This window comes from Falco biarmicus, chromosome 11, assembly GCF_023638135.1.
Source record: "Falco biarmicus isolate bFalBia1 chromosome 11, bFalBia1.pri, whole genome shotgun sequence".
In the NCBI taxonomy this organism is placed as follows: domain Eukaryota; kingdom Metazoa; phylum Chordata; class Aves; order Falconiformes; family Falconidae; genus Falco; species Falco biarmicus.
Window position 1 is genome coordinate 37,174,596 of NC_079298.1, and position 20,375 is coordinate 37,194,970.

Genomic DNA, 20,375 nt, shown 5'->3' on the forward strand with positions numbered 1-20,375 from the left:
AATTAGTCTTCAAATCCTGAGGAACATGAACTTTAGATTTTCACAGTTTCTTTGCTGGAATATGGGGCACCACCAATCTCTGTGAGCAGAGTGGAGTCCTTCTATTCTGAGCCATTATTTTAATCTCATGAAACATTCAGCATGCACTGTCTTTTAGAAAAGAATGGGCAGCGCAGGATTTAAAAGCAAAATCAGATGAACTGTTTTCCCCTCTGTTTGTGGTTATCAGATAGATTGTTAGTTAAAAGTTGGGGCTCACATCTCATATTTATTGTAATGCAAGTAGCAAACAGAGAAAGAGGGAAAAAAGCACATGTAGATAACTGCCCAGAGTTGGCCACCAAAATTGACGATCTGATTTTCAAAAAAAAAAAAAAAAAAGGGGGATTGAGAAATCACTTTCACTCAAAGTTTTTATTCAATTCAGGAGGAGCTGTGCATGCTCAGCTCCCTTCTGAAATCTCTTCATTGTTGCTTCTGGCATGACATGAAGTACAGGTCTGTTCTCAACAGAGCTGGCTCAGCTTCCCTGAAGGGGCAGATCCCAGGTTTTGCAATCCAGATTTTGAGATAGTGAGAGGCTTTTGCATGTGTGCGCGCAGCATTCTGGGGAGCTTGGGTTCTAGGAGTTTCTCTCTCTGCAGCCCTTAGACTGTTCCTGTTTATGCAATCAGGCGGATGTGAACATATATTTTTTTTAATAGCACTTTCAGATCCCTTTTGTGCAAACTTCGTAATTTTTATTGAATTTCTAATCGCAATATGCCAGTTTAGTAGGATAGTGCCATTATCTGCACTTTGCATGGGGTGTTGCAGAGGCACAGGGATGGAGGGTACGTCCGACCACTCACACAGCAGTAAAATGTGGAATCCCTGGATAGGACTTGGGGTCCCAACTTTCCTCATACTGGCTGAGTACAAGATGGATTTCAGGTTATATGTCAAATATAGGAAATTTTCATTAATTTAAATACTGGTAATTTCTGCTTTTCAATAAAAAAAATAATGATTCCATATTAGTTTAGATAACAAATAGATATAAATAATTCTTAACAGGCAGTTTTTCTATAATATATTGATATGCTTCACTGAATGGATTACTTTTCAAATTATTTTTGCATGAAAAGCGGTGGTAGAATCTGACCCTTATATGATGCTTCCTGCCAACATTTTGTGTGTATATTTGACTGTGTTTTAAATGCTACACTAAGAAGTATACAGCTGGTTTGGCTGTTGATCAGTAAATACTGTTTGTCACAATATTTTATGAACAACGAAAATGTTATTCTGTTAGCATATTTGATGAATGATATTCAATTCTCATCATTTCTGGCCTGAATGTCTTAGAGGGGAAAAAAACCAGAAGCCAGGATAGTAACCAAGTAAAATCACTCTCCCTTGAAAGACAGAGTTTGCTGGCCCCGGAGGGGGAAAGAGCTGCCCAGCAGGCAGGGTTGGTACGGAACTGTTCTCCACCAAGCCGGGTGCGTTTTTTCTCTCTGTACTCTCTATCCTTTCAAGAAACAGAAGCTAGATGTCTATCAGCCAGTGCTGGTTAGGATCTTCTCTTCAGGCTGGAAGAAATCTGGGTCATAGGAGATGACTGAGACTAGCAGGATAGTTTAGAGCATTGCTGCTCGGAGATGGGAGGCTGGGACTTTGGCTCATGCAGCACGGGGACTGCTGACGGCCCTGTTAAGCTCAGAGCAAGAAGTTGTAGAAATACTAATGACAGATTGCTGGAAAACGAAATTTTCTATCTTTATTCTGATTTGTGCCTTTCTGCTGGAGTTAAGGATTTTGCAGAGGCTGGGACCATGCAGGCAGAGTAACTGAGCACAGTAAAACCCAGTGCTGCACACTGGAGGTACAGAGCGCTGCTATGTGCCTTACTCTGCTGGAGTAAAGCAGCTAGTTTTTTTCAGGCCTGAACAGCACACTCATCAGAGAATTCAATTAAACAACTGCGTTGTTCTTGTGAGCAGATAAAGTCAGATCCTCACTGACTCCACTGTGCTCGTCTGAACCGTGGGATGTGTTCTCACCAAAGACAGAAGGTGACGCCTCCCCACCTCCAGCCTTGGGCTCTGTAACAGGGATGCTTTAGTAGCAGCAAACACCACTGCAGTCCTCAAAGCACCATTCCTGTGAGCCACTTGGCATCTCCTGCATGTGTGAGAAATTTTGTATTCAGGGCGCTACCTGAAATGTGTGATTTTTGCAGCAATACTGAATTAATGGGAGCTTTACCTTGGTGACGGGAAGAACTATCCTGTGGGAACAGTGCAGCTACCACCTGTGCATTTACCTGTGTCACTGAACCAGAGGTATTCTCTGACTGCAACCTTGGAAAGACGTGTGGGGCTGTGGGCTGTCCCCAGCTCCTACTGCCGAGGGTCTCGATAGCTAGGTGCTGTCAGACTGTCGGAGCAGCCCCCAGGAACACGCCCTTGCAGCACTGTTGGGTGCTGCTCTGGTGGACTGGTGCTCTGTGGTTCATCACACTCTGGTCTTGCTGGCATGGAGCTGTGTGCCACCACTGAGCCCTGCTTGCCCTGCTCTCAGCCCTTGGCCAAGGTGAAGCCATGGCACTCCTGTGGTACCTTTATATGTACTTCTCATTAAAAAAAACCTGCAATGCATAAAAAATCAAAGAATTGGTTTGTTAGGGACTAACCGTTTGTGATGACAAGTGGATCTGTGAATTTACATGGTACTAGATTGCTTATTTGTAGCATAGACATTTTCTAGGAATTTGTGAATGCCTGTCTCAAGTTTTGTGGGTGGTTTGTTTTTTTGTTTGTTTAATCTTAATATTCCTTTTGGAACACTGGAAATGTTCCTTTCCTTTTCTCCATATTGTCTGACTGAAACCTTTCCAGGCATAAGTTGTCTTCTACAGCCTGCATAGAACATCACACCAAGCAGTTATGGTTGGGATTGAGGAATACTGATTTTTTTTCTGCATTATAAATATAATTAAATTAAGAGGAAGCAGCTTCATTTTGAAAATCAGGCTTCCATCTCAAACTCTTTACTGGCTTAGAATACAACATGCATCTAAAGTTAAAAAAAATGAAAAAAATGAAAGAAAATGTTATGGTCTCTTTTCAGAGCCTATGCATTTTCTTTCCACTTTTGACTGTGCTTTGATTCCTATTTTTTTAGGAAAGCAAAGTATGTGCAAATCCAGGTCATGTCAGTTGGAGACGCAGAAGTTCAGAGCACCTGAATATCAACTATTTACCTCTGTCATCTGCACTCCTCCCTCAGCTCCCCCACACCAGTTAGCTGGTTTTGGTTGGGTCTTTAACATAGCAATGGATCAGAGAAAAATATTACTACAAAAAGGAAAAGCTCATAGACAGATGTAATTTCTTGAAAGAAATGTTTGTTTCTTTTTAAAAAATCACTGGGTGCATATTTTTGAAAATCACTGATTAGAGTCCCCACTGACATAATGCTCTCAGTAGGTACAGAGCTGTTGATCTAAGGACTTCATGCTAATAGATCTCTACCAAACAGAAGATATTTCAGATTTCAGCAGGCTTTATATTATCAGTGGCTATAATGCTGCTATTCATACAGTACTAGAATTTTTATGGTTTGATATTTGAGCTGATTAAAGATAGTTTAGAGAAGTATTTCCAAGCTGGTTTTGTTTGCAGAGCACAGGACCCATTTTCTATTGCTGACAAAATTCTGTAAAAAATAGTGTGCCATCAAGAAGAGATCTGCAAAACCAGGTAATACTTTTATCTTGAAGGAACTCAGACGTAGATAGAGAAGCAAGTCAGATATTTAAGTAACGCATGGTCCAATGGTTGCCCCTACCCCACACCAATAGTCAGTCAGTTCTCAGCCCCAGCCTCCTTTTCTGGTCAAAACTCTTGAGAACTGAACTGCCTTCAGCTGTGCTCCATAGCTCCCCAGGAGTGACAGAGTGGGCAACTGCAAAAACATGAGGAATTGAGAGGACAATGTAATAGTTGTGTCTGCTTTCCTCCTTTTGCTTGCTGTAAACAGTATGGATTCAACAAATCCAGAACCAACCTGTCGGTATCATTAAGCAGAGAAGTATGGTGTTAAGTGTTTCTTTCTGCTCATGGTAGATGTGGGAAAGGAAGATCAAGGAAGGTACAGCACGGCTAGAAAAGTCATAACTAAATTTAGGGACTGGCCCTTGATAACAGACAAGTTTAGCATGGTGTCAACGTGAGTCTGGCTCTTGACTTTAGACATGCACGAATGCTGAAAATATACAGAAAACAAAGCAAACAGGAGTTTTTCTTTTGCACATAGCACAAAATTGCCAAGCAAATACTGGCAGATCTTCCATTCCTCGTGTATAGGTATTTATCAAGGACTGTGGATAGTAGCCAGCATTTCACAGTTGAAGTCATTGTTACATCGGGGTTTGATACTCTCCCCTCTTGCAGACAATTCAAATGGTAACAAGTACTCCCTGCAAAGCAGCCTGGACACTATCCCAAAGATTGCCGCCCCCCACTCTCACATTAATGAACCTGTACAACTAAAAATAATTACAAATGCAAATTTGGTGAAGAGGAATTTAATAGGGAAATTTCATGACTGCACTAGAGAAGTTGTGGTTTAGCACTGAGATAGGTCTGATTGCTTGAGCATGTGGGTGCTATGGTAACTCAGTTTCACCATTTGGAAGCACTTAAGCTCTAAACCACAGTATGCTGCACCCTCTTCCTTTTGAGTAGGGTTCTGTAGAAGAAAAACAGAAGTAAACAGCATGAGAGAAACCACAGAGCAGCAAAGGTGTCGTTAGCTGCAGTTGTACAAGTGGGTTACTGCAGTTAAAGTCCTATGAAGACTGAGGATGTCATTTCAAGTGCAGTGCAATTGGTTGAAATGCCTTCCTTCTGCCTGCTACATACACTGTAGTCCTGGATATTTATTTTAAGTTTGCTAGAACCGTCTATGTGGCAAAAAGTATTTGAATTGCTGCTTTCAGTTTTTGTTCTACTTTGGGTTTATGGTTGTAAGAAATTCCAGATATCATTGGTAACAAATGTTGTTTCTATTACATTAATATTTCTTGAGGGAAATTTCTGTTTCTCTCTGTGGTTCTTTTTTTTCTGGAAAAATTAAACTCAAATTTATTTTGTGTAATCAGAAAATTCTTTTTTTTTTTAAATGGTCAGAAATATTTGATTTCATTTTAGATCAGTTGAGGAAAAAGTATTATTTCAGTATTTTTATTGTGCTTTTCTTCTTGTCCTTTCCTTAGAATAGGCTCTGTATGTTAGCAGAAGCTATCTTGGTATTAATTTTGTTTTAAATAATGACTGTTGACAAACTTTGATGTTTGTGCTTCCTTCTGTTTCCTGAGCCTGCAACATTGTATTCCTCCTTGTATCTGCCAGCTATAAGTTCTTCTTAATTCCATCTCTTTCTTCTAACTGCTGCCCTTGTACTTGATTGCTGGTTAATTTGAATTTTTCACCTTCTCCAATACTGTCAATGCAGCTTAATGCTTATACTTGACTCTGAAATTAAGAAGGAGAGAGACAACTCACATCCTGGAAGCTGGACAGCAAGGAGAGGGTCATAGATGTTAGGAACCATGAGCAAGCATTAATTTCAAAGGTTAATTTTCATTAAAAGAATAATAGCACCTCCTATTATATTTAGCTGCAGTGCAGGCCTGCACTTATTCCTGGGGTGCAGTTTGCTGGAAGCCTGCGCCTTCCACAGCGGAGTGCAGGTCTGAGCACTGGAGATGTCTCAGGAATAAAAAAGCCTTTGGCTCCCCAGGTGTATACTTTAACTAAAGATTAAAGGTGGTGGGACAGAGTGACAGGCTCAGGCTCTTACACAACGATCGCAGTGTGTTAAGGAGCCACTATGGGAGCCAATCATTAATTAACTTGTGTAAAAAGAAATCTTTTGAGAAATTCAAGTGGAAACTGTTCTAATTATCACTTTGGAGAGTCAGAATGGATGTTACATCCTGATTCAAAAGGAAACAATGGGCATTTCTCAATCAAAAAGTTTTAGGATTTCTGTTACATTAAAATTTACAGTTTCAACTTGTAATCCCTAATTTCCAGTGAAAATAAATATTCTAAATATTGCCTGTGGGAATAGATATTTTAATATTTACTTACCTTTGATTGTCAGCTACAGTAAATGTATAGCATGCCTATGATTACTGTAAGGCTGTGAAGATTTTGCCAATTAGGTTATGAATTACTTTGAAGTGATTTTGTAGCTGCATCTTCAATGACCATAAGCGTAGGGGTTTTTTTTTAGGACCCTCTGAAATGTCCCAGCTACCAGAGAAGTTTCTACATGTTAAACTCAAAGAGTTGACTCAAAACATGCAAAATTTCATATATTTTTAATGTGAATTTATATGGCATTATTTTAATCAATTAAAGAAACCCAACCGTTTGTACAGAAACTGGGAACAGTTTTTTGTTGTTTTTTTTTTTTCTTCCCCAGAGCTAGTGATAAAGAATAAAGTGTAATTCTGCAGTCTGTGGTTATGAAAGCACTTCAGCACACATGATCCTACCTATAAAATTTGAGGGGTCCTCTGTGGTATAGAATTACCGAGATGTTTAAGTGTTTGCTAGCCTATTCATAGATCTGCCCAGAATTATTTATAAAGTAGCAATGGATGCCTTTATTTCGTGTTTGCAGCAAAAAGAAGCAGTAACATCTCTGGCCCTGATGCTCATTTACTTTAAGGTCCCTTTAGCTGGTTCTGGCAGCACAAGAGAGCCTTAAAGTAGGTGTGAATTACATCCTATCCCACTTGAAGTTTAAAAATAAATCAAAGAAGGGCGGCTGGCAGCGTTTTGTAAGGCTCCTTGCCTTACTCACCCTTCACCTCCCACCAGGAACTGTTCTTTTTTTTTGCAATTTAGTATTGGCTTGCGGTGGAGCTGACTAATGTCTGTGCTGTTTGCTTGAAGACCCCCTCAAAGAGTTTTACTCCATCTGAGCAAGCAGACCACATCCTGTTGCTTTTGGTGCAGAGGTGAAGAGCCCTTACCTCGCTGAAGCAGTGCTGTTCAGCTGTAAAAAGAGGGAAGACAGAATCTGGACCTACACTAGCTGCTTTGTGTAATGTGGGGGTTGCTGGGGTCTGTCCAATATGCTGAAGGATGGAGAGATCCTGGGAAAAGAGCAGCAGCTCTGGAGAATCACTAAGCATTTTTCCTGGCAGAAACCCCTGTCTGCCAATGGTTTTGCAGACACGAGGCTGAGAGGAAGGATCGCTTCCTCTGCTCCCTCCCCAGGCCTGGCAAAGACACACAGAGTGCAGCTGGATGTTCAGAGCCAGCTGGTATGGCATCACCCTAGATAAAACACCAAATGCACTATTAGCAGAAAGACATCCTCCTTTCCAGGCTTCTCTATGCTGCGTGCATCAAGGAATGCAACACTGCAGCGCTCCTGTGCTCAGCGGGGACAGCCTGAGCTGCTGGCGTGCAAATGCCAGCCCTGGCCCAGCTCCGCAGGAAATACAAAACTGGGTCTATTTTACCCACTGTGCAACTTCAACAGCACAACTGAGCTAAAAGGCACATTTCTTGTCATCAGCTAATGTATTTTTTCCTGTATAAACATGATAGTGCTTTTAGGCTCTTAAGGCAGATTCAACAGTATGGATAAGCTGGAGCTCCCTTTAGTAACACGTGCACAGGAACCGTGTGCTGGTACCTCCTTCTGCTCAAGAAGATCAGGCTCTGGACTTCTTTGAGACACAGTATTCTAGTTCTGAGTTGCCTTCTGTTGAGTCATTTGGTCCTGCCAAGAGGAAAACTTTTCCACTTTATTCTGTCTTTCCCGAAGGACAGCAGTGAGCTGTAACTTCTTACACAGGTGCAAGCACAGCTCACTGCAGTGAGCGCCATCACTACTGCATCGGCGACAGAGCAGCTCCCGTACCTCCAATGTGACCCATACAGCCTGCTGCTCTCAGGCTTTGAAGCGTTTGGCTCTTCTGTGACCTGGTTTCTTTCACAGTTTTTGTGTTTGCTGTTCTTGATGAACATTGAAAGGGTTCTTCAAAATACGGTAGTCCTATGTTTCACTCCCAGGGCCTGAGTGTCTTTGAGCTTTCAGGAGCTCACCCATTTCAAGTGTATTACGTCGACAGCCTGTCATTCCCTCTCAAACCTTTTTTCCAGGCAGCAGCTGCACTGTCTGCCAGCTGGTAGCCAGAGAGCAAAGGGAACAGCAGTGATTAGCCGGGCTCCTGCCTGCCCGTGGGGTGTGCTGGCTGGACCTTTTTGTAGGGCACCCGACTAAGGCCGGATCTGCTCAAACGTTACTGATGGGTTGCAAATCTTTTGGGTAAGTCAGCAGGAACCAACTGGTGGCAAAATCAAGAGAAGGGAAAGGGAAGCTTAGAAAAGTTCCTTCAGTAGTAGAAACTTTTTGTATACTTCAATCCTTCTGCTTGGGCTATCTGAGCCTATCATACCCATACTATCTTAAAAATGTCTTATCACTGGATGTAATTTAAGATTTGAGAAAAGGTTTGGGATAGTTCCTGTTTAAACCCAGAGCAACTTGCTTAGTTTTGTAATCATCAGGCTTTCATACTGCATGGCATGTTTTCTGGGGGCTGGACATCCCTATTAAATGTTAATGATACTAGATTTCAGCTCTCAAAATTCCAGAGTTATCTTTTAGAGTATAAACATGAGCAGTGAGCAGACAGTTTTGACTTTGAGGTTAACTTTGGTAACCCAAGATTAGCCGAGACATAATTGTTACTTGTGGGATGTATTGGGAAAAGTAAATTAAGTGCACCAATATGCCTATTAATATTGGAGTAACACAGTCGGGTGTGTTGGGATCCTCTGTTCCCCTTCCATTTATATGGGGCAATGTATCTGCTTTGCTGTTTGGGAGGGGTTTGTAGTGTTCTAGTGCCACCTATTGAATTCTTCTCAACTGCATCCTATTCCATTGCTGTAATAAATCATAAAATAAAATAGAATCATAGAAGAGCAGGAGACCTCTAAAATGCTTAGAAGGACATAAAACTGCCATGAAATTCTGTAAAAACTCCAGTACTTATTTGGAGGGAAAAAAGGGCAAGCCTGGGAAAAAACCTCCTGTTTTAAGAAGTGATCTACTCTTGACGCTGGTCTGAGTAGGGCAGTTGGACTAGACGATCTCTTGAGGTCACTTCCAACCTCGAGTTCTATGATTGTGTGTAACATTTAGCATCTGTCACCGTGAGTGAGCTAATAAACTTCATGCTGTATTTAAGCTAGTAGCATTATTCCTAACTTTGCAAGAAAGAAGATGGGGAAAAGGACTTTCACAGGAATCTTAAGGGAGTGAGTGAGGCAACGAGAAATTCAACACTGTGACAGTCTTATGAACCCTCTTTTGCTTGTATCTTCCTTCATTTGGAAGAGGGAATCTTGAAGTATATATTTTTGTCTTCATCATGTTTGAATTAGAGATCAGTAAATAGCTTGAAAAGTATTTCTAAATGTTTCATTAATCTCTGATCAGAGTTTCATTTAGGACTTTCTCTGCAATTCCTTTTATTCTTCTCTTGGAAACAGTTGTTTAAGTGAAGGATGATCTGTATAGATGCTCACAGAAAGTTAATTTTTGACTTAAGGTATGTTTAATGAGCTGAACCAAAGTAAGATTTGGGAAGGAGGGGGAATAATTGATTCTTCAGTTCATAAGCCAGTTGAAGAAAGAAAAATCATGTCATGGAACTTAGAGTGACCAGCTTTCAAACACTGAGTTTAAAAAAACATGAAGATGCATGTAAAGTTGATTGCTCGTGGCAAATATGGATGAATATACATGTTAGATTTTACAAGGTTCCTTGGCAGTCTAATGTATACAGTTAGATTAGACAATTGCTGTCAATAAATGTTCCAGTCCTTACTGTTAATTGCAGATGCTGGAGATACATCAATAATTCAAAAAATTGTCTGCATTTTTCTTCTTGTCTGTAACATCTCTCAGGTTGGGAAGCTTCATCTGCCAATTCTGTAGCTCTAGAAAAGTAAATGTGGTTCTGTGTTTCAGGATATATAGACTAGAGCTGTTAACATTGTGGCTTCTAAGCCATTTATTCAGTTATTAAGTTATTCAGACTGTTGTCAGTCTACTACATTTTTTACAGATTATATTTTTACAATTAAGAACAGTTTTATTTTGACAGTTTCATATGATTTCAGAAAAACTATAGGCAGGCCCTTATCCTCACCTCATGGACCAGATTTTAGGCAACATCTCTCCCTACTTCTATAATGAATGAAGTAGGTAGCTCTGCATTACTAATTTTAGCTGAACTTCATTTTAGTTTCATTGATACTTTTTCTTTAAAATACCAGACTATTGGCTTTTTCCAAATTTTAATTTGTAGAAAGAGATCTTGAATAATGTACAGTCCACAACAAATTCAACTGTTCACTATAAAAGTATTTACAAGATTTTAGTTTTTGTTTACATTCATTTTTATATTATGGCTTATACACATTTCATGACACTTCTGAGCATAAAGAAATTGCTCACTCTCCACAGGTGACTGTCATCACTGGTTGTGTTTTATTAATGGTTATTGTTGGTCGTCTGAACTGTCTGTACGGGGTGCAGAATCCATGGTGGCTATTGAGCAGCCAACATGTGCTGCTGCTTGTTGGGTCGATAAGGAGAAAATCCTGGAGTCCCAGGAGATCTGCCCGTGTTGAGCTTCTGTGTCAGAGGTGAGATATGTGGGTTTGATGCTGGTACATGAACAGGGCAATAGAACACGTATCCTTCATAAGTATTGCAGTTTTTCACATAAACCTGGATTTTTGCTTTAAAGTTTGAAGGAGTTTATTTTCAAAAGTGTAGAGCTACAACAGTTGTGAAGTACCACATAGGGAAGATGAAATAACAGAGAAATTATAAACAGTAAAGCAGTATCTGAAAAACACAAATGGCAAAAAAAACCCAACAAAACAAAACAACCCCAAAATTCAGGAAAGTAGTAGAAAAAGGGAGAGAAAGGAAGACCCAGATGGGCAGATGACAGTTTGTGGACAGTCACAGCAAGGAATTCCTGACCAAGTGGGTTTGTTCCTTGCTGAAAGCATATCGGCCTGTTAGAGAGAGATGTCTTGAGGGAATACGCATACTTTCGGGATGATTTCAGGATTCTCATGTCAGAATGGAAGCTTCTAATCCTCAAAATGAGTAAAGAATATAGCGATGAGGACAAACTTATGGTTCCAGCCATTGCCATCTATTTTTTGTCTCTAGCAACAGAAATTTTACATTACATAAACACAAAATGTTTTGGGTCAGGATTTCAAAGCAGAGTGTAAAAGTGAGGCTTGTTTTATAGTTGTGAAAAGTTCCTGGCTCCCAGCTCAAGTCAAGAGTTATTTTATAACCTGAAGATAAGAGTTATTTGGAGAGATTCTTAAACATCAGCAGGATGGTCCAGGAAGGGTGCTGCCATTTATAAATTAATATTAGAGAAAGTAAACGACTTTCAGGAACGCTGAGGCTTGGCTTTGCAGCCCTTGTGTGGCGAGAATTATAGACAGGATTTTTCGTGACAACAGAATTAGTGGTGATGTCTCTTCTTAGCAATAAAATTGGTCTTCGTTCAGGAAAACGTCACCTTCTATTTGTTGATACTACTTCTATACACTGCTCTGTGATGATGCGAAATAATTTGAGGGTTTTAGCTTTTGGTATTGCAAAATATATTGATAAACATGAAAAATTTTAAGTATCCCCCAGTCAAATATGTTCTGAAAAGCATGGCTCGCAGAAAGCCATACAAACCATTTCCCTTTGTCTACTCTAGATGAACTTCTCACCTTCATGCATTGCTCACTGATGATATCTTTTCCCTACTGTGCAGGAGGAGATGAAAATCTGGCAACTGCCAGCTCTCCCTCCCCTGTGTCACTTTCACCTGCACGCTCCACATCACTCTCACCTCCAGGCACTGCTGAAGGTAATGGTGAATTCAGGACCACCATATTGCTTCTTTTCTGTTTTAGCTGAACTGGCATCTACTTCTATCATACATTGGTTAACCACATCACTCTTAAAGCCATCTGGTGATGTGTGTTGACTGAGGTTAATTATATTCTAACAACATTTGTTAATGGGATGAGGACATATTTAGGTTTTTATTTTAATTAAATCAAAGGTGTGGATTTAAAACGTGTTTTTCGAAGAAAGCAATCAGAATTCAAGCTATAACAGGCTGCTGTTTTGAGTTCATGTTTTCCTTATGGACACCCCTTCCTCCTGAGCTCTTAGATGAGAGTTTGATGCTGAGCTGTCACAGTGGCACTTTCCTGCAATTCATGCAGAGCTCCTCAGGCACCATAGCAGGATCTGATGACTGTGGGAAGAGGGATGTTCCTGGGTCAACAACATGAAACAAAATCACCTCAATCCGTCTGGGCTTTTTGCAAGTTGCACACCAATTCGCCTCTTTCAGCTGTGTTTTCAAATACCTGAAGTCAGTGCATCTCTGACACCTTGCTAAAGGATGATCAAATCTCTTTGCCACAAAGGCATCCCAATCAAATCAGTGGGAATTTGGAATTAGTGGTCTTGCAGACCTAACTGCAAGCCAGGCTCTTGCAATAAAGCCAAGTGTATGTGTTGCACAGCCTGGGTAGGAATCGGAGAGCAACGTGAATTTGTTCTTTTTTGCCAGAGGCAGAAACAATTCAACATTATCAAAGAATCATCATAGAATGGTTTGTGGGTTGGAAGGGACCTTAAAGATCATCTAGTTCCAACTCCCCTGCCATGAGCAGGGACACCTTCCACTAGACCAGGTTGCTCAAAGCCCCATCCAGCCTGGCCCTGAACACTTGCGGGGATGGGGCATCTACAGCTTCTCTGGGCAACTTGTTCCAGTGTCTCACCACCCTCACAGTAAAGAATTTCTTCCTAATATTTTATATAAATCTACCCTCTTTTAGTTGAAAACCATTACCGCTTGTTCTATTGCTAAAAAATTCAGAGCAGCTGTTAGCCTTTCTGTTTGCAACGAGTTTCTCACTTTCATGCATTGCTCACCTGGTATTTTTTCCTCACTGTGCAGCAGGAGATGAAAATCTGGCAAACACCAGCTCTCCCTCCCTTATGTCACCTCCACCTGCACACTCCACATCACTCTCACCTGCAGGCACCGCTGAAGGTAACAGTGAATTCAGGACCACAGCGTTGCTGCTCATCTGTTTCAGTGAACTGGCAGCACCACAGCCCTCCTGGTGCTGTCTCCACCCCTCAGGCTGCACAGCATAGACTCCTGGCTCAAGGAAAAATTATTTTTAATGTGGACACTATCAGTCCACGTATCATGTATGGCTTTATATTTTGGGGGTCTGGTTGTTGCTACATGCCACTAAATATGACTTCAGAATGTATAATTCCCCGGGGAAAGCTCCACGGATGGTTAAGGGGAAGGAATGTTTCTGTCTATATTTTTGGCATATATGCTTGTGTTTAATTCCTTGAAGTTTAACTTACACTTTCTCTCTCTCTCTCTCTCTTTCTAAGGAGTTGAGTCAGCAACGACTACACCTGGTAAGCAACTTTTAATTTACATTACAGACCTGCACTGATTTTTTTTCTGATCATTTCTTCTCTCCTTTTCCTGTGTGCCATTATCTCACAGAGTGTGTATTGCCTTTTCATTTAGCCCAACGAAATGAAATACACTGTCTTAAGAGGCAGGAATATTGGACAAATCTGGTTTTGAGTCATGAATTTGAGTATATTTTAAACCACAACATTTAAAAAAGAGGTACAGTCAGTGCCAAAAAAGATTATACTTACTGGATGTTCAGCTGACCCCTGTTGGACCCCCCCGGCACCTGGAGTGTTTGGTGTGCCTTTGCTGACTAAGGAGCTCACAGTGCCCCAGTACGAGAGCACCCCAGCCCAGTCCTGTGGTGTGTGCAGCTTTGTGTCCTTCCTTGACCAGGTAGCCTCCGAAGCGTTAACGAAACTGCTGTACCTCTCGCTACAGGTGCCTTTCCTGCAGACAGCACATACTTCTCCACGCATGCAGGCTCTGTCCCTGCCACGGGACTCAGCAACCCAGCACGCACCACTGCTGCCCTCACCACACGCGCTTCCATTGCCTTCGAGAATGCTTCATCAGGTTTGCCATCTTCCTTTAGACACCACTTGCTGCTCTCTGAACTGTAGGGGAAAGCTCAGCAGTTCAGCCTCAGGGTAGCCTTTTCCAGCTTATGGTTCATCAAATAGAAAAGGTATCTGCAATTTGGTGTAGTGACAATACCAGAATTATTTCCAGAATCTGGTATCTGATGGCTAAGTCTTGTAGACATCACAATAGTATCAAAATTCCAGCTGCTGTCAACAATGCTGTTGCCAAAGCAAGAGCACTAGGAATGGATCTAAAAGAGAATACAGAAACCTGTCAGTGGTTTATAAGCAGGGAGAGAAATACTAAGATATAGTAAGTAATACAGTAAGCAAGGTATGCGATCTGGCCAGCGCACACTACTGGATGTTTTCTTCTGAAAAAGCACAAGCACTGTTCATTACTGCATTTTACTATAAGACTGTAGAAAAATGTTTAAGTTTTTCCCAGTTGACAATTATTAATGCCATTTTTATGTTGACTTCATCCCGGATTATGCCTAAATAATGACCAAAACTTTGTCCTCGTACATTGCAAAATTCCTTACTACGTGGTTTACGCCCCCAAAATTTGTTTTCTAGCCAAATACTCATTTTCTGGTTTATTGGGTATGTTAACATGATTTTTATTTCAGCACTCTTCTCTAAATTACAAAAAACCCAGAAGAAAATAAAATAATGCAATAGTGTAAGACATTTCTGATGACACAGCCATATGAAATAATGAATTTTACTTTTAATGCTGATATGTTGTTTATTTCCTTACAGATGATTACAATTCAACATCTTTGCACAGCACCATCTCACCAGTCAGCATGCCAGCAAACACTGGGATCATCCCCACTCACACAATAGGTGACAAACTTGCACACAGTTATCGCAATTATGATGCTGCAAGCACAGAAAATGTGTTAGAATGAGGGAATTTGTTCTGAATTTCTCTTATCAAACTTAGGCATACAAATTAGGCATACAACTGCATTAAACTTAAGGGGTTTTTTTAGGAATCTTATTAATACTTTATGAGTGATATTAAAGATACCAGATTTGCTACTTGTCAAGCAAGTGAAAAATAGAAATTATTTCCACACAGCGCCATAGTAAGCAGGGGAAGTCTGTCAACTACTGTGTCAGTACTCCTTTTGATATTCACAGAAATTTGCCCAAGCAGCAAAACAGTATGAATACATCCAAGATCTGTGTGCTTCTCTGTTTTCTGGTGGCTCACCTTTTGTTTCACTTTGCATTAACATTTTCTTGGGATCTAATGTTGCAAATGTTTACGCGTATTATTATTGCAATTGGGCTGTAAGGAATTACTCGGGTCAGTAAAACTATATGTGTGTGCTTGGGCAAAGTACATCTAGGAGTTGGACTCTTACTGTCTTTGTAACTGCCCTTCAAGCAGCTGTAAGCTGCTGTCAGTTCTTTGACAAGCTGAGTTTAGCTTTTACTTGTGGGTCGTCTGCCCCTAACCGTCTTGGTAACTCTCCCCTGGCCCTTCTCAGTTTACCCTCTCAAGAGCACTACTCAGCCAGATGACTCCCAGTCTGGAAGGATGCAAATCTAGGGCCTGTCTTCTATGAAAGAAAATAAATATCAGTCTCTTTTGGTAATACTTATACTATAGTATATTTTAAGCATTTGTTTTCAGGATGAAGTTCTTTACTCAAGCTTCCATACAGATTTTCTAAAAACCAACTCTTAATTTCTTTTGGGCATTTCACTGTAAAAATAGTTGTAAAATGATTTGTACTGTTGCATAAATCTCTTTCCAAAGGTAAGAGTAACTGTGCAAAAAGTAGGTAAATTTCGTTTCTTTAGTGACATCAGATACTGTTCAGTTAGCCTTTGCACAGCCTACGTATCCTGGGAAATTGCTACAGCTTATCATACTGCTATGAGAATGTGTGATTTTGGAATACTCTTGTGTAACTTTTTATGCAGAAAAGTTATTAACAACCAGTTTGATTTGTAGTCAGTGATGTCATTGGAAAATGATGAAAGACACATGATCCCTAAAATAAATAGTTTAAAAATGAGGTTATGTGTAGTGGATGTTTTCTTCCCTTTTCAAATGTGAGTGGAATACTATTACAATTACTTGTATTGAATTTAATGAATGAAGAGTCTTGGCCAGTATCAGCCACCCTCCTCCAATGCTCTGTGAAAAACAAAAGCCAAACCTGCTGAGCTACACCTTCATTTTGTTTTGTATTCTTTTCTTGTAGAGCCTCCCATAGTGACAACTGAAGAACCTTGTGGTAAGAACCAAACCCTTTCCTATTCCACAGTGCTGACATTTGACCAAATCAGTAAACTCAAATACAGAAAAAAAGGAAAACTGACCAGTTAGCATCTCAGGTTATTTTATAAACTGTCTTCCAGTTCTGGATGAGTAGGAATAAAGTTATAAACATTTGTGGTCTTCTCATCTTCATTTACAGTTCTGTTAAGTTGCCTTGCACTATGCTGTTGATATCATGGCTGCAGAAGAGATCTGCCTTCCTTCCACTAGGCACTCTCTAATTTTTCCCCATCATGCTGATAATCACATGCTGCAAACCGCAATTCATAACTAAAGTAAAACTAAAGTTTATGCATTGGTTTATCTCTCTTCAGAATTAGAGACCTCTCCTTTCTAATTGTCAGGACAAACTATAGCCATTATTTACTAGATGGTTGTGAAATGCTTTGAATAAGAAAATTTGAAATCTCTGTTCAAGCAAATGATTCAATGTGACAAAACAAAGTATTCCATTTTGAAATAACATTTGAAATTAAAGCAAATCTGGTTCTGGAATTCTCATCTTTTTAATTCTTTAACTTTCCTACATAGAGAATTATTTTAAAGGGTGTTTTTTTTCCTAAGGGAATTTTCTGTTTTGACCTAACAACTGTTTAAAGTAAAAAATAAAAATAAAGAATATGGAGCAGTTAATTTTGCTGCATTTTTTGATTCTTAAAACATATATGGCACTAGGGGTGCGATAAAACTTTTAATGGGTTTAAAATTTGGCATAAAATCATTGTTTGCTCTTTTTTATTTTAGATATGAAGTACATTATAACACGTGTAGAAGATGACAAGAACATGGCTAAAGTTACACTGAAAAATCTCAGAAAAAACAGAGAATATGTTATTTTGGGGTATAAGAACTTTCGTGTGGATTCCAGTACTTATACAGTAAAACTTCAGAGATGCATGAGATATACAGTTAGAGTTAAAAATTGTGCAGACGAATATCTTATTGTTCCACCTGGTAGGTATAGAAGGGTAGAAGGGTTTTAGTAGTTCCTTTCCCTCTCCCCTCTCCACTCTCCTTTTCTTTCCCTTTTTTCTCTTTCCCTTTTCTCTTTTCCTTTTCTACATACAGCAATTTATCTTTCCTGGATTACTTAGTCTGTCTATTGTTGTCTTTTTTCAAAGACTCAGAAGATTTTCATACTTTGTGCTTGGTTTGCAAGATATTTTGAAGCTGCATCTTAAAACATCTCAGTATTTTCTTAAAGGAGGGTGTAAAAAAATATAATTTTCTTGTTGTAAAGGAGAAAAGGGAAGTTTAACTAAATTAGCAATATACAGCATGGTTAGCAATAGCAAGACCAGCCAGCACTTGAAAGCTACTATTTATACTGGACATTTTGTTCACTAAAGAGATTGTTGGATTAAAAGTTTCATTTAATATTTTAATACCAGCAGCGTCTTTAGGTTTGTAAAAAAAGCTTTGTAGGCTTTTTCAATTTTTACTTTCCATCCCTTCTTAAATTCTTTGTATGTTATTCTGTGCCAATTGTATCTTCATATTGTAGAACAAGTCCACAAATGTAAAAGAAAAAATTGCTATTTAAAGAATCAATATAGCCAATGTCACAGTCACATATAATATTAAACCTTTTCAGAGAGCAGCAATAATGCTTTCAAAGTTGAGAATGAAACCAGCACATCTGCAAAATTATGTTGGGAAAACTCTGCCTGTGCTAATGTGACTGTTAGCTGCAAAGGTAAGACACCTCTAAGGTATTTAAAAAAGTTTTTTAAAATTTATTTCTTTATTTTGAAAAGCAATGTTGATCTTGTCTTTCAATGAGAGACTGGCAGATTTAAATTAATTGTACAAGTTTGAGGGAAAGGCTGCTCAGAATTTCTGGGATCACCAGGCTGGGGACTATGGTCCCCAGGCACTGCAGGTCTGGGGAAAGTTCAAACCCAGAGAGCTCATGAGCTTACCAGCTTCACAAACTGCAGACTTCTGGAGATTTTGAGGTTCCGCTTGATGGTCTGAAGGGGAGCTGAGAGACTGGGAATCCTGCAGTCTGTGGGTCTGCTGTGAGCTGATCCCTTGCAGACTACTGGGCAGCTGGCTTTGCAGGCTCCTGGATGGCAAGAATCCAGGTTTGCTGCCCTTTGAGCCGGCCAGCCTGAAGATCTGCTTGATGAAAGGCGCCTAGTGTGGTGGGGAAGATATGGATTCTGGATGTCCTTATGTGTCCCAGAAAAAATGTTTGATAAATGCTTGGGGCTGGGGATTGCATGTTTTAGGGAGCTGAAGAGTTAAGAAGCCACACCAGGGTTCTGCCAGACTCCCATGAAATGTTTTGATTTTGGTGGGAAAACTGTTTTCTAAGAAAGTCAAATCATATGAGCTTTACTGATGAAAATTAAAGATCTATGCAAACTAAGTTAGTATAAAAGAACTTAAACCCTAGTGTTTGGATTACATTGAATGCTCTTCTGTTTGGAATACTATCTATGATAGTTTGTTACAAATTGTATTAAATAAATATGGTAGAGAAAATCCTAGTTAAAATGGTACCATGTACTTTTGGAATTGTGAAAAATATTGATAAAGCTCTTTTTTTGTCTACAGGTTTATCAGACATTACAGAACTAAACCAAAATTGTACAGAGCTGGATGGTTTATTACCCAACCATCAGTACAGCTGCACTGGTACCATACAATTTTTTGAAAAGAATGTTTCCAGCCAAACCTTCAACATAACAACAGATTATGGTGGTAAGTGTAATGCTTATTTTTCCTTTATGTTTCACTTCTTTCTGGAAACCGCTACTATGAATCCCACGATCTCCGTTTCCTGGGGTTGAACATACATTTTGAGCAGCATGCTCAGCTACTCTCAGGTTCTTGTCCAGCTCTTCCCGCCTTGTCTCCTGCCCTTGTGGTTGTTCTTTGGCTGCAGGCACAGTCTGCCTTTCCCTCTCCAGCCTCAGTCCCAGTCTTCCAGTCTGATGCCTTCCTCTCCTTCTCTCAGAGATGGTGATTTTTTTTTTTGAGGGTGAGAACATAGCCAAATGTAAGGAACTGTGAATGAAAAAAAAAACCAAAACCAGACCTAAAAGTGCAGGCTTTGTCAAAAACAAACGCTAAGTTCTTGATTTGAAAAATATGTGATAGCATAATTGCAAATAATGTCTCCAGATAAAATGATGTGTTCTTCCAAAGCATCATCCTTGGAAGTAGCTTAGGTTTTTTTTCTGAAGTAAAAAGGAAATCAACCTAGATCAAGTAACCTGCAAATAAAAATGCAGGTCAGACATTTAAAGTTTTTTTTTTAAAATTATAAAGAAATCAAACCAATATATAACATTTGGAAATGTTGGACAATTTTAGTAATATAGGGTATTGATGTATTCACCTTGTCCTGAATTAATTTAATTTTTGAAATTGCTCTAATATGATGCTGTCCTGGTTTCAGGTGGGACGGAGTTAAGTTCTTAGGAGCTAGTGGAGCCTGTGCTGTGGCTTTGATGTGATTTGATGTGAGACTTTTCAGCTCCTCAGGCCTCCTTAGCAAACCGGCCTGGGGGGGCACAAGGAACGGGGGAGGGGACACAGCCAGGCCAGCTGACCAGACCAGACCAGAGGCATTGCATACATTCCATACCATGGGATGTGCCGGTCAGGGGGGTGGCGAGCAGTTGCCTTGTGCGCTGTGTGTTCCTTTCTTCCTTTCCCTCTGGATTTTATTCTTTCCCTCCTGCTTTTTATTATAACTGTTATTGTCATTGTTGTTATTATTGTTCTTTCATTTTTATTATATTTCAATTATTAAATTGTTCTTATCTCAGCCCTCAAGTTTTATATTCCTTTCCAACTCCCCTCCCCCTCCCTCTGGAGTGAGCAAGTGGCTGTGTGGTACTTAATTACCAGCCGGGGTTAAACCATGACAGGTGCTTTTACATATACT

At 39.9% G+C, this 20,375-nt stretch overlaps 1 protein-coding gene across 12 annotated transcripts in view; it reads left to right on the plus strand.

Annotated features, from left to right (window-relative positions):
- The window catches only part of PTPRC (protein tyrosine phosphatase receptor type C), a 69,619-nt gene that overhangs the window by 26,332 nt on the left and 22,912 nt on the right, over nt 1-20,375 (plus strand). For 2 of the 12 annotated variants that reach the window (XM_056355407.1, XM_056355408.1), the window contains 7 exons: nt 13,555-13,581; nt 14,027-14,161; nt 14,935-15,021; nt 16,398-16,430; nt 17,219-17,428; nt 18,069-18,170; nt 19,037-19,183. In XM_056355407.1, coding sequence (XP_056211382.1) covers nt 13,555-13,581; nt 14,027-14,161; nt 14,935-15,021; nt 16,398-16,430; nt 17,219-17,428; nt 18,069-18,170; nt 19,037-19,183 — 741 coding nt within the window. Of the gene's footprint in view, nt 1-11,890; nt 11,987-13,096; nt 13,193-13,554; nt 13,582-14,026; nt 14,162-14,934; nt 15,022-16,397; nt 16,431-17,218; nt 17,429-18,068; nt 18,171-19,036; nt 19,184-20,375 lie in introns of all 12 variants that reach the window. The other 10 variants (XM_056355402.1, XM_056355406.1, XM_056355405.1 and 7 more) reach the window with 10 other exon arrangements.